This window comes from Saccopteryx bilineata, chromosome 6 (genome assembly GCF_036850765.1).
Source record: "Saccopteryx bilineata isolate mSacBil1 chromosome 6, mSacBil1_pri_phased_curated, whole genome shotgun sequence".
Lineage (NCBI taxonomy): Eukaryota > Metazoa > Chordata > Mammalia > Chiroptera > Emballonuridae > Saccopteryx > Saccopteryx bilineata.
The window spans coordinates 40,532,261-40,546,990 of record NC_089495.1 but is presented as its reverse complement, the minus strand read 5'-3'; the positions used below and the strand labels follow the sequence as shown (position 1 = coordinate 40,546,990).

At 34.5% G+C, this 14,730-nt stretch overlaps 1 protein-coding gene across 2 annotated transcripts in view; it reads left to right on the top strand.

Annotated features, from left to right (window-relative positions):
- MYO16 (myosin XVI) overlaps positions 1 to 14,730 on the top strand; it is a 596,349-nt gene that overhangs the window by 192,690 nt on the left and 388,929 nt on the right. For both annotated transcript variants that reach the window (XM_066236132.1, XM_066236131.1), the window contains exon 4: positions 3,400 to 3,543. In XM_066236132.1, coding sequence (XP_066092229.1) covers positions 3,400 to 3,543 — 144 coding nt within the window. The remainder of the gene's footprint in view (positions 1 to 3,399; positions 3,544 to 14,730) is intronic.

Sequence of the window (14,730 nt, the reverse complement as noted above, 5' to 3'; positions counted from 1 at the left end):
ATTTCCTAAAAGAAATTAGATATAGGCCCCAAATTCCAAAACAATTTATTGAACTTTCTTGCTCTGGTCCTCACCTTGTTAGTCATTGTACCCAAACCTGCAGTTACTGTAGATGGGATTGCAGTTCTACCATCAGCGCCCGATAGTAGTGACCCTTTGCTATTGTTACAGATGATGAGGAACATCTGATAACCAATGATCCCTGTTCAAACTGACACTGATCTCTCAAACTTCATACGTTTGACTTTGCCCCAGGTGCTTTCCTGCATCTCAATACTGATGCATGCTCATATCTTCCTTGATGTGGAGCTTACACCATAATTTTGCTTTGTGCTTAGAGTATCTTCTTGAGACTATCAGGTAATGGAGAAAGATATGAGTATTCTTGAATGTCTAGATATTAGGATTACGAACCACAATTTCTACATCTTTTTTTGTTGAAGTTCAAATCTTTTACGTAATTTTTAAAGTGGGTTTGTCTTCTAATTAATGATTCTAAGATAATTAAATAATAAGAAGAAGAAATCATAAATGTGTCCAGGTAGTTCCCACTTTCATGCTATTAATCTGTTAGGTGTCAGTTTATTTGAAAATTTTTCCACAGCTCATTGATGATCTAGCTCAGGGGTAGTCAACCTTTTTATACCTACCGCCCACTTTTATATCTCTGTTAGTAGTAAAATTTTCTAACCACCCACCGGTTCCACAGTAATGGTGATTTATAAAGTAGGGAAGTAACTTTACTTTATAAAATATATAAAGCAGAGTTACTGCAACTTAAAGCATATGATAATAATTACTTACGAGTATTTTATGTCGGATTTTCGCTGTTTGGCAGAATAAATCTTTATAAAACAACTTACGATAGTTAAATCTATCTTTTTATTTATACTTTGGTTGCTCCGCTACCACCCACCATGAAAACTGGAATGCCCACTAGTGGGCGGTAGAGACCAGGTTGACTACCACTGATCTAGCTGTTCATTTATTTAAAGTCATTTTACTCTGTGTTTCATTATGTATAATAGATATTGCTGCCTTTAAGTTTGCTAATCTTGTCTTCTGCAATATCTTGTCGATTGTTAATCCCATTCAGTAGTAGATTTCTCATTTTAGTCATTGCATTTCTCATCTCTAGAAGTAAAATTTGAGCATTTTTAGTATCTTCCATGTCAATAGTTTCCCTTGGTTTTTAAACATTTAGGATGTAGTTATAATAATGGTTTTAGCACTCAGATTTGCTAATTCTAACAGGCACATCACTTTTGAGTTGGTTTCCACTGATAAGTTTTTCTTCTCATTGTGTTTTCTGCCTTTTTGTATACTGTATATGGTAATTTTTTCTTGGATGCTAAAATAGTCAATACTGCCTTGATGCGTATTGAATATCTTTGTATTTTCTGTTAATAATCTTGAGCTTTGTTTTGGGGCAAGTTATTTGGAAACAGTTTAAACTTTTTAGACCTTGAATTTAATATTTTTTAGGTGGGAACAGAATAACATTTAGTTTAAGGATAACACTTTCCCACTCTGTATGCAAGACACATCTGGTACTCTACCCAATGCCCCATAAATTATTAAGTTTACAGTCTGGCTAGTGGAAACAGGCATTATTTATGAAAGTTTGTGAGCTCTGAATCCTCCTTCTTTTCAGGGGGCTCTTTTTCTGACTTTCAGTTGTTACCTAGAATGTAAGTACTGATCATGACTCAACTGAGTATTTGAGAGGGGTTTCTGCAGGTCTTAGACATTCTCTGTCTGTGTAGCTCTTCTCTCTCTGCTCCTCTGTCCTGTGCACTCTGGCCATCTTGTTCTCTCTGGATCTTCATTCAGTTTTCTTATAACTGGTCCTGGTCAACTGGGATTCTCCTCTTTGTTCTGTTGCTTGGGAACTTCCTCGAGGAAGTAAGTTGGAACAATAACAACAGTGGGGCTGCTTTGACTACTTTCCAGTTCTCAGAGACCATAGTTTATCTGTTTTTATGTTGAAGGTTGAGGTAGGAAGATAAATATAGTCCGTGTTACTCAGAAGTGAAAGACCTCTAATAAATTGTTTTTAATTTTACTGTTCAGTGAATAGGTGGGTGTACTGGTATGTAATACAGTATAAAACTCTCCCAGTTTCATACCTATTCAGTGCAGTTCGATGTGGGCTCACGCACAGATTTTTTTAGGGCTCCTTAAGTAGCTGTCCCGTATAACATAGCTTCTACAGACTCGTCACTGACTGATGGCCTACTAGAATGGGGTTTCTCCACCAAACTGCTGGTTTCCTTCAACTGCTTATCCCACAGAGTAATGTTATTCCTATGTGGTGGCGCTTCGTTATAAATGTGCTGATATTCACATTGCACTTTGGTCATGGATTCAAATTTAGCGAGCCACAGAACACACTGAACTTTCCTCTGTACCGTCCACATCTCAACTGGCATGGCCATGGGCTGCTCCGCTGTATACACGGTGTTACATCATCATCTGTGCATGCGCACATGCTGCCACATCATCCTACAGAAACTGGGAGGGTTTTCCTTTTATTTGGTGCAGATTTCACATTGCTATTGTCTTTTGTTGCTTTCCTATGTATGACTGGTCAAAAGTGCACCATGACTTTACAGACACACTGTAGTTCTGGTGGTAGATTGTTTTGTACACATTTTGGGAAAGGAATCTGTTTTATGCATCCCAAGTCTATAAAAAGTATTTACCTCATAATCCAGAAATTTTACTGATAAGCATTTGACCTATTAATAGGTCTTTTTTTATATACTAATTTTACTTGACATTAATATGTCATATGATGCAAATATGAAAAAGTCATACATGGGATGAATAATTTTCTTTAATTACAATGGTTAACTTTTACAAGATGGCATGTTGTGTAATGCCTGGTTGTCTTATATAACTAGTGTGAAGGCTATGTATATGATATAAAAATGTTGATAGATGAAGATGGAAGACTGTTAAGTCTCTTGTCTGTCTTGGATGAAATAAAATGGTAAAGCTTTATTCTGTTGGCTGTGAGAAACTTTACAGTTTTAGAACAGAAGGGTAGTGTAATTAAATCTGTAAATCTGTATTTTAGAAAAATAATTCTGCTAAATTGTCCAAGATTTTCTAATAATACTATCTACAAATGAAGAGTACACAAATAGTAAAATATTTTTTATTTATAATAGTTGCTCCTTCTTTCTTATTTTTCTTCCTACTCTTTGTAGATTCAATTTATATATGCCTTTTCTTGTAGGTAAGTTAGAAAAAAAGAAAGCATTATTTCCCAGGTTAGAGCTGCCTCTAAACTTCCAAAATTGGCATTGAAGTTTTTTATCCATGGAAATTTGAAATAAAGTTTATCATAGTTTGTTGAAATATTATACTTCCTTTGTTTTTCTTTTTCTTTAGTGTGCTCGGTATGATAATGCGTTCATTGCAGAGATCCTGATTGACAAAGGGGTCAACGTCAACCACCAGGATGAAGATTTTTGGACACCAATGCACATTGCCTGTGCATGTGATAATCCTGATATTGTCCTGCTCCTTGTATTAGTAAGTAATGTAATTAAGTTTATAAGCATTTGAAAAGTTGATGGCGCATAAAAGGCTACATTTATCTAGTAAAATTTCACAATGTGTAATACTTCAGTAGAGAAAAAAATGTGTGTATATGTTATGAGTTATTTGCCTGCAATTATAAGATAATTGAAAATTAAGATTGTGGGTTACATAATTTATAAAACAAATTTTGTAGTTATCATGCCAACCTCTACTCCTCTTGCTTTTTTCTTGGTTATTATATTATATATATCTTAATACTTCACAAGTGAATCCTGACTGAAATGAATTGATAATTGTACTTTTTCAATTCATTCTTTTAATTTTTAGTCAGCTAGACATACTAAGGAGATGTTTATTGAATCTTGTTCTCTTTTTACATCTAGTAAACAAGTGACTACAAGATTAATATATGAAAATGAAAATGTTAAGTCTAATAATCATTGGAGTTATTTGTTATTTTCAATTATAGATTAGACCCTGATATTGATCCTCATAAATCATTAATACATAAACAGTGCCAACCTTTCATAAACATTCATTCTTTACTTGTTGAATACATAAATATGAATGAACAGCAGGCCAATTTTTGTAAATCAGCCTGAATTTAATATTACCATTATTATCACTAATAAAAACTGTCTTATAACCACAGTTTTCTTTTTACATGCTCTTTAATTCCTCATGCTATCCATTTTGCATTTACATTTAAGAAGTGTTTGCTTTAGCACACTAATAGTCTCAGTGTCTGATGTTGCTTTTCTATACTAAACAGAATGAAAAATAGAAATTGGTTTTATTTCATGTATAAACAAATTTAAATCTATAATTGTCAAACTATTCACATTTTTATGATTCTGCAAGGCCATTTCTCTCATCATAGAATAAACCAACCTTATATGTAAAGTTATGTATTTTCTAGATACTGTTTTTCAGTAAACTTCATATGATGATCACTATCTTCATTTAATTAATATTTATTAATCACCAACTATTTTTAATATAATTTCTTCTTTCAAGTAAATTACATTTTATTCATTCATTCAGCAAATATTTATCAACTACTATTATCTAGGCATTACATACTGAACAAAAAAGACATTATGCAGTAGTGGCAAAAACAGAAGCAGGCAATGTAAGTGTACTACCAAGAAATTTGATTAATGGATTAAGCAAGTCTGAGTAGCTGCATTTCCACTATGTTATAGCCAGTCCATCATCCAGCCACAGAAATAATTTCCTTTCATTTAATTTTGATGAAATATATTGTCATAAAATGTGTAATTTATATAGAAATATGTTTTTGTGAACCTCAAAATTGAGTCTGATTGTGCTTAAATTTCACTATGCGTGTAATCTTTCATGTTCAATGATTTTTTCACTTTTCAAAGAATATTGATGAGTCAGAGAGACTATGCACATTCACTTATTCAATAAATATTTGAATGACTTCTATACTGTATACTAAGGGAGACAGCAGGGCACAGAGGAAGCAGAAGTCCCTGCCTCGTGGAGCTTACATTCTACTGGGGATAAAAAAGAAAAAAACCCATAAATGAGTAAAATATATAGTAGGTTAACTAAAGAGAATTGTGGATGTAAAATACTAGACAAAGGAAACTGAAGGTGCAGAGCTATGTGGCAGCATCTTGTGCTTGAGGAACAGCAAGAGAACAGCACAGCATAAGTGGTTATTATATATATCATATATATATGAGGTCAAGTCCAGACATGAAGTCAGAGAGGCAGCGGAACTAACCAAAGCTGTTGCAAGGATGTTACATCTATTTTTAGTGCAGAAAATCATTATTAAAATTTTTATTAAACTGCAAGATAAGTGTTGTGAATTTTTGTTAAATAGAGATGTATATATGTATGTGTGTGTTGCCATCATATATATACTAAACAGTATTAGAACATTGCTGTTTTAATTGAATCAAAAACATTTTATATTTGAATAGCTGTTGCAAATATTGTCAGTACTTTTGCCAAATGATCTTCAACATGAGCATATACTAAGGATGAACTTTTATAGAAGCTTTCCTGTGTATTTGGTACTTTTGTACATGCTTTATGATTATTATTTCACATAGTTCTCATGAAATCATATTGCATGTTCTGGCTTTTTCTGCTTGTTATAAGTGAGGTGATTTAAGCTCAGAGAGGCTCGTCTATAGTCTGAAAGCCTGATAATAGTAACAGAGACAAGATTTGATCCCACTGAGGCCAACTTCAGAACTTGAACTTCCAACCATTCTGATCTGCTGCCATATTGCTTATAGAATTCATACAGAGTTGAAAGTCTTCAAAGTGGATCAATAAGATCATGGTTTTATTTTAATATCATACATTTCCCTTAACACAGCTTTCTGAGTTATTTCTAATTTTAATTATTATTAGAATTAGGGAGGAAAGTTAAGAAATATTATGTACACAATTGATTCTTATTATTTGTGGTAGTTATACAGGATTGGGTAAAAGTAGTTGCTCATATAAAAAGTAATATTATTGATAAATAATAATAAAATAATAAACACTTTGTTTCATGCACTCACACTTTTAAACCTTCAATTGCCAACAGCCTATGTTACATAAAGTCACCAGAAACATTGAATTAGTGAATTCTGAGTTATTGCTTTTAATGGATATAAAGTATTAAGTTCCTATAAGCTTCTGGTCACAACACATTCTTCAACAGATATGTAAAAACCTTGTCTTATGTGTGTTTCTGTTTAAAGACACCTTATTTAATATATTGTTGATTCAGAAACATTACACTCATGGGCAATAACACTATAGCTTATTTTTGAACAAAGCTTATCCAGTACATATACTTTCTATTAATGCACATCTTACACTTGGTAACACTAAAAAGCATCTTAGAATTATGTTTGGGAACAATTTTGAACAGTGAAATCACCTATAAAAAACTCAAAGATTCAGAAAAATGTGGCAGTAAATTGACTGCAATAAGGACTTTAGTTTATACTGTGAGAGCTGAATAAGAAGTTAGTGTTACCTTATTGGGCCTCAACCGAAAATTTGCACAATGGGTGACTAAAATTTTTCATCACTGTTCAGGTACATGAATGACCATGAAAATACCATGAGTAATGATTTTAGTATTACAAATAACTTTTAGCAAGTAGACAGATTCTCAAACATGGAATCCGTGAATAATTAAGATTGACTTTATTTATTACTAAATACAGGAAAACAATCGATAGTTTCCAGAATTTTAAATATGAAATAAAAATCATCAAAATTCAGTGTATTTAAGGAATAGGGATGAGCCGAAAATGTTGCATTAAATATGTTTTTAAAAATTAGACAAAAATGTTTATTATTTTTACAATTTCTATCATATACTTGAAAAGGGCTTTGTAATTTCCTAGAAATTTTACGAATGTTTCACTGGAAATGTAGAGCATTTCCATGATGTAAGCAATACATTTAATATAATCTTTATTTGCATGACCAGGCAGTGGTGCAGTGAACAGACCATTGACCTGGGAAGCTGAGGACCTGGGATAGTGAGGACCCAAGTTTGAAACCTCAAAGTCACTGGCTTCAGCCCAAGGTCACTGGCTTGAGCAAAGGGTCACTGGCTCGGCTGGAGCACACACCCTCCTGGTGAAGGCACATATGAAAAAGCAGTCATGAACAATTAAAGTGCCACAACTATGAGTTGATGCTTCTTATCTCTCTCCCTTCCTGTCTGTTTCTCTCTCTCTCTCACAAAATATATATATATATATACACACACACACACACACACACACACAAATATATACATATGTATATATCTTTCTTATTTTTATATAAAGAAGCCTAATATCAGAAAGGTTATGTAGTAGAGTAAAATCCCAAAACTCTTTTGGTTCTCAAGAAAATATTTTAATGCATTATAATTTTAAATTTAATATACAACATTATGCATTATAACAATTATTAACAGAATTTTCTTTCACTTACCTTGTTTTAATTGATTATTTGAGCATGTCATATACATTTTACACTCTGCTTTATTCTATTTTAAAAATCTATTCTAATTTGTGTAATATTCAAACACCAATGCTCTATAATTCAAATTATTTTCTAGTTTTAATTTTAAATAATTTCACCATAATTTTCTATTTCCCAGATTTTAAGGAGCTTTTCAATTATTCAAGGACAAATCATAAAGACTAAAAAGGGATTCACTCAAATCATGTCAGCTTTTATTCTCTTGAAAATGTTGACTTCATATTGATTTTAATATGTTCATTTGTTTATTTCTAGCATGTCATATCAATGCATCTGTGCCTTGAATAAATGCTTTTTAAAATACCTTCAGAATCTACTTCATCACTAGCCTGCTGAGAGAGTCACAACAGACTTTTCTTTGCTGTTTTGTGCAGTGTGATTTCTAGGGAATGGTCTCTGAATGACCTTCCTCAGTTCTCACTTCTTTTCTGATATGGTTTAAACATGTTAATATCTCTGAATTTTCACATTTAATTTTGCAATGTGCCTACAGTTGCTAAATTACTTTGTTCTGTTAGCAGTTCTAAAGCTGTGCCAAACAGGCACATTTCAACAGTTTATTGTATTTGAACCATAAGAAACAAATTATTGTTTTAGCATTATTTTGAAAGAAAAATAATATTGAGTGAGACACTGTGATATTTGCATAGGGAAAAATGATTACCAGTATTCCTGACTAATCATCTCAGACTTTTTCTCTCTCCTATTGAAAATTTTGGATGGAGATGACTTGATACATATCTTGAAGCCATTCAATAAAGTTTACTATTATACATAATTTTAAGAAATAAGTAATGGCAAGTGCAGGATAAATTGTCACTTTAGTTTTATTTTTAAAGGGGTAATAAACAATAGTGAATTGCTGAATTATTACTATTATTATGAGGAGACCTTTAAAAATATTTTCACTCCTTGTAATTAAAAAGTGTAGGAGGGGCCCTGGCCGGTTGGGTCAGCGGTAGAGCGTCGGCCTGGCGTGCGGGGGACCCAGGTTTGATTCCCGGCTAGGGCACATAGGAGAAGCGCCCATTTGCTTCTCCACCCCCCTCCCCTCCTTCCTCTCTGTCTCTTTCTTCCCCTCCCGCAGCCAAGGCTCCATTGGAGCAAAGATGGCCCGGGCGCTGGGGATGGCTCCTTGGCCTCTGCCCCAGGCGCTAGAGTGGCTCTGGTCGCGGCAGAGCAACGCCCCGGAGGGGCAGAGCATTGCCCCTGGTGGGCAGAGCATCGCCCCTGGTGGGTGTGCCGGGTGGATCCCGGTCGGGCGCATGCGGGAGTCTGTCTGTCTCTCCCCGTTTCCAGCTTCAGAAAAATACAAAAAAAAAAAAAAGTTTAGGAGGAAATATTAGCTAATGGATAGCCATTTGTTAAATGATGCTTAGTAATGTCTGTGATTGTTTCACTTCAGTAAACTATGGTTGCGGGATATTGCGGTGAATATTTTCTTGATCTTTGACCTTTTTTGTGTTTGAACATCTGACATTAGTAATTTCATTGCCTGTTTGATGGAGTGTGTCATGAACTGTGTCTAATGGGCAATGTAGAACTAGATCATTTTAATAGGTTCTGCAGGCAATTGCTGTGACCCAACAATTTTGTTATAACTTAAATAAGAAAAGATATTTCAAAAATGTATTACTTAATTTATGTTAGGTGGCTTAAAGTGATAGATCAAAAGCAAACCATTCAATATTTTACTCATTAGTGGCTTAGATTATTCCTAGATTAAATAGTAGTATCAAAATTTGTTGTTTAGCTATAAGTACTCCTTTCCATCACTTTGATTTGTTAAATATTAGGAATCAGGTAAACCCTGCTATATTTCAACAAGTTATATTTCTTCCTAGAGAATGAGCTATAAATTCAAATGGTTCAAAGTAAATTTGATTTTTCCAGAAAGAATTATGACAGAAGAACTGTGCTAAGAGCCTCATTATCAACTTTTTATGTACATGACCCCACACAATGTTTACTCCCTCATCAGTTGATCTTGACTTCAACTTCACTGCGAGAATTGAAGGCATCAAACTTACTACTGTCAACTTCGTACTAACAAAATGATTGATTTTTTTCTAGTTACTCAATCTTATTTTTTTTTCTTAAAGAGATATTTATTCTCCTTTCTAAACTAAGTCCTCCCACATTCTCTCTTAGATTCTATTAATTGCCAGCTCTCAAAGGATTTCTCTTTCATCATTTAGTCTTTCTTATGTTCACAGTAATTCTTTTAGCCTTTATTAACCTTTTCTTTTAATATTTATAGTTATGTCCTGGTATCTATCCTTAATTAAAAAATCAGAAAAAAAAGATGACTTTATTTCTCTAAATGTCACCCTATTGTTTTTCTCATTTTCATTGTCAAGCTTCTCTAAAGACCAGTATGCGTTTTCTGATGTTAATTTATAATCTCTTAGTCACTCTTCCATCCAGTCAATCTGGTTTCCGTCCACTACAGCCCCTCAAAATGGCCTTTGCCAGGAACACTTTTGATATACATCTTTGTAATAAAGTCACTGGGCACATCTCATTGTTTATCCCACTTCATTTATCTCACTTGATCCAAAGGCAAGTTGATCAAAGAAGGTAACTGGGCAAATGTCTAGTTTTGACCTAAAGTTATATTTTTTTGGCTAATGTGAGTAAGAATTTGAAGGAAGCTGCTCTAGGTCCTAAGACCTGTTGGTGGTCATTGAACATGAGAGTTCTTTAGTTCTTTTTTATTTTTCCAGCTTTATTGAAGTATAACTGACAGATACTGTTGTATATATATTCTAAGTGTATAGGTTCACTTTGTGAAATGATTATTACAATCAGGTTAAATAACACATCCATCTCCTTGCATCATTACCATTATTATGGATATTAGGTCTATGTGCCAGGTACTGTGCTTGCTCCTGAAAATATGTGAGCAACAAAAGAAACAGGGTCTCTGGTGTGAAAGGTTAATAATAGTCTTACATAGTAGGGAATAAAACATGGGCATAAAATTAACTCACACCACAAATCAGATCTTTCAGTGAGGGCTGTGATGAGATCAGTAAGTGATGCTTTGGACGCTCAATGGAGAGAGTGCCCGACCTCACATAAGAAGCATTGGGCAGTTGAAGAGTAACACTGAAGGGACACCTAGCTGGGGCACTGCTTTTGGGAAAATATTTTCTAAACCCTGGTAAGGGATTGTTGGCTTAGCATGGCAGTAATGGTGATGAAACACATATTGATGTACTATATTGAAGGTGAAATTGACAGTAATGTTGATATTTTTCATATAAAGGTCAAAGAAGAGGAAGGAATTTAAAAATGACTCCTGGCTTTCTGATTTGGGGAAAGTGAGAGGGATGGTGTCATTTATCAAGAAAGCAAACACCGATAGAGAAACCTTGTTTAATGTGAGAGGTCCATGCATTCCTTTTTGAACATGTTAGGGTCAGGATCCCAAGAAGACTTGCCCCTAGAGAAGTAGAGGAGACTGTTCCTGGAACTCAGGAGAGAGAACAGCTGTACTTGCATACACAGGGAAACCTGGAATAAATTAGATCAATACCTACGAATGGGAAGTCTGAAAAAAGAAAGGATGTTTGAAAAAGAGAGTGCCAAGTAAACCAATTAAAAAAAATTTAAGGGAAATAACAGGCTGCAACAAAGACAGGGAAAGAGAAGCCATATTTAGAAGAAAAGCCTGAAGCTTGAGTTGCTACGAAAGTCAAGGGAAACAATTCTTGAGAATTTCCTTGTGGCCGCTGGACGGCTATAATTAACAGGAGCAGCTAGCTATTTGAACATGGGAAAGCAAACTTTGAGAAAGGTGTACACTGCACCCCTAGCTCAAATGTAAGGACATTTTAAACATTTTGTAGTTCTTTCATCATGTGTACAGGGTTGAGAAAAAGTAGGTTTACAGTTGTAATACAAACTGTTTCACGTACTCATGACTATAAACCCAGTTTTGCCCACCCCTGTCTATAAATATTACAGTGTGGTCCCTGGCTAGGTGGCTAAGTGGATAAAGCATCATACTGATGCACTGAGTTTGTGGGTTTGAGTCCTGGTCGAGGCACATATGAGAAGCAATCAATGAGTATACAACTAAATGGAAAAGCTAAGTGGAACAAGTTGATGCTTCTTTCTCTCTGTCTCTTCCTCTTCCTCCCTTCTCTTTCTCTCTCTTTAAAATAAATGAAAAAAATTTGACAAAATTATAGTGAGACATTAAAACTGTAATAGAACATTCTATATGAAAGAAAGAAAGATAAATGTAGGCATTAGTACTATACGACAGTAGAGATGAATTGTACATGAAGTCCATTAGCACAAGGTATTAAGGGGCAGAAACATCAAATGCCCATATTTTCAGTTGGTTGGTAAATAGATTAGGAACAGGCTGTATTTTCTCAGAGCAGATATGGAAAGTTCAGATTAGCCGCAAAGCCTTTGTAAAAATAAGAGCAAACAGGGTGGTGTTGGAGAGTGATGAAATGAATGATAATAAGGTAGGAGGGTACTGGCTCTTACATGCAAGGTCTTTAGTCAATAAATATTTACTAAGTGCTTAGTATGCTTCACATAAAACTTACATACTAGGGGAAATGAGTGTCTTAGGATGAAACATTAGTGACTGGAAATTAGGGTGAATTTACCCTAACCATATGGGAATCTTGTAAAATAGCGCCATGATTTCTTTCCTTAGCTTTTTCTCAGAAACACTGAATAGGCTTGCCTACTGTATTGTATCTTTTAATCTCTCATCTAGCTCACCGGATAGATAATTGTTAACTTGTCTGCAGTTTACTCCTCACCATGGAATTTAGTAGATTTGAAATTTGCCATTGGACCCAAGTGAATGGTTATGTGTTTCCATGTGAATGGTTATGTGTTTCCATCTTCTTTCATAGTTTTGCTTATTGCTTATTTTGAAAAATATTTTTTCAATATAAATATCACATTTGTTTATGGTAGCAAGTGAAAGACACCAAATATATAAAGATCACTAATAAGTCCGTCACATAGAGGTAGTCATCGAGTATATTTTCATTTTAATGTATTTTTTAATAGCTCCCCTGTCCTTCTTCCCCACACCTGTAATATCAATACAGAATTTAACTGACACCATGTTTACATCTTGAGAGCCTTTATATTGATACATGTTTCTGGCACTTCTCCAGGCCTTAAAAGTTTTTTCCACATCATCGTTTGTAATAATAAACAGTTGCACCATATAAATATTATTAATTTATTATTTTCCTATTTTAGACACTTTATGTAAACTTTCATCACTATTTTCTATTTTCATGGTTCTCTAATTGCATCATTTCAGGACTATGGCAATACATATCTCAGGACATAAACATTTGTATTGGTGCCGTTATTTCTTTTCATTCTAGATTTTTACCTGTCATACACACCCATATTTTTAAAAGTCAGTTTTATAAGGTTTTTAATAAGTTTTATAAAACTTACCAATTTTCTTCTCTTCAATCCTTCCTTTAAATAATCCTTTTCATATACAACCACTTTTAACTCTTCTAGATGGTTCTTCTGGTTTTTGTATTTATTTCATGCTAAATAACATGTTTATATTACTACCTCTTTAATTTTTCTCTTCAGTCTGGAAGATGGAAATTCAGCTCTGTGCTCTCACACTCTCAGCCCCCATTAGATACATACATTCTACTCATCTGCTCATTTTCCCCTATCATCATGTCAAACTTATGTCAATATGTAGACATTTCTTTAGTATGACTGTAAAGGCTACTCATATCCTGACCTCTTGAAATTCTATGATTATGTGTATGTAGCATTGCTACACATAAATACTATGTATTCCAAGGAAACAATTACTGATTTCAGGGTGTTTAGAGATGGAGCTGTGAAAATGTATTCTAACATAATTTCAACTGTTATAATAATTTAAATTGTAATAAAGGTTTAAAATTTTTATTACTATAAACATTTGCAATCATTAAAATCACAAAGTACACTTTAATTATAATAAGGGCTTGTTACATAATTTTTTTAATTTAGAAATTAAATTTAATGGGGTGTCATTGATCAATAAGTGTATATATGTTTCAGACAACTCTATAGCATTTGAGTTTTGGTTTTTTAAATTAATTTGTGTTTACATAGATTCTAGTGTTGCCCCGATTGCATCCCCCTTTCCCTGTATTCCCCTCAACATATCCCTTGTCCCCCTCTCAACAGCTCCCTCCCCCCCTTCCTTTCAGGTTTAATTCTATTCCTCAGTTCACATTGTTCCTTGGATTCCTCAAATGAGTGAGGTCATATGATATTTTTCTTTCTCTGCCTGGCTTATTTCACTTAACATAATAGTTTCCGGGTCCATCCATGTTGTTGCAAAGGTAATATTTCCTTCTTTTTCATGGCCCCATAGTATTCCATTGTATACACCTATATGTGCCACTGATTTTTAATCCACTCATCCACTGACGGACTCTTGGGCTGCTTCTAGATCTTCGCTATTGTCAACAATGCTGCCATAAACATGGGGGTGCATTTTTTTTTTGAATCAGTGATATGGTATTCTTGGGATATATTGCTAAAAGTGGGATAGCTGGGTCAATAGGCAGTTTCATTTTTTATTTTTTGAGGAATCTCCATACTGTTTTCCACAGTGGCTGCACCAGTCTGCATTCCCACCAGCAGTGCAAGAGGGTTCTCTTTTCTCCAAATCCTCGCCAGCACCTATCGTGCATTGTTGGATTCCCCAAGTGTATGGCTTTCCATGTTATCTGTCCCAATCTAGAATCCTAAAGAGGGTTACATGCTTCTAGTCTTCTCTCTCTTATTAAACAATGGAAATCTGTGGGAAAGCCTCTGCTTGAGACTAGAGATCCATGAATCTTCTCCAGTTCTCTGGTTTTGTGGTTGTGGGCAGGTAAAAAGCTCACGAGTCCACTGGCAGGTCGGGCTCAAGTACAATAAGGACAGCTTATGCCAAGACTTTGGGTCCTTCCTTCTCAGCCCCATTCATGGTGGTTAGCAAAGGTAGTTCCTCTGTTTCAGGTCTCTGCTGGTACACACCCTAGCTGGCAGCCTCTCTTCCTGATTGTGATGTCTCAGCTGAGTTTGGGGAAAGAGTTCATGATTCAATGAGTAGTAGAGAGATTTTAGAGTTTCTTCATCGGTTCTTTTGCTGGC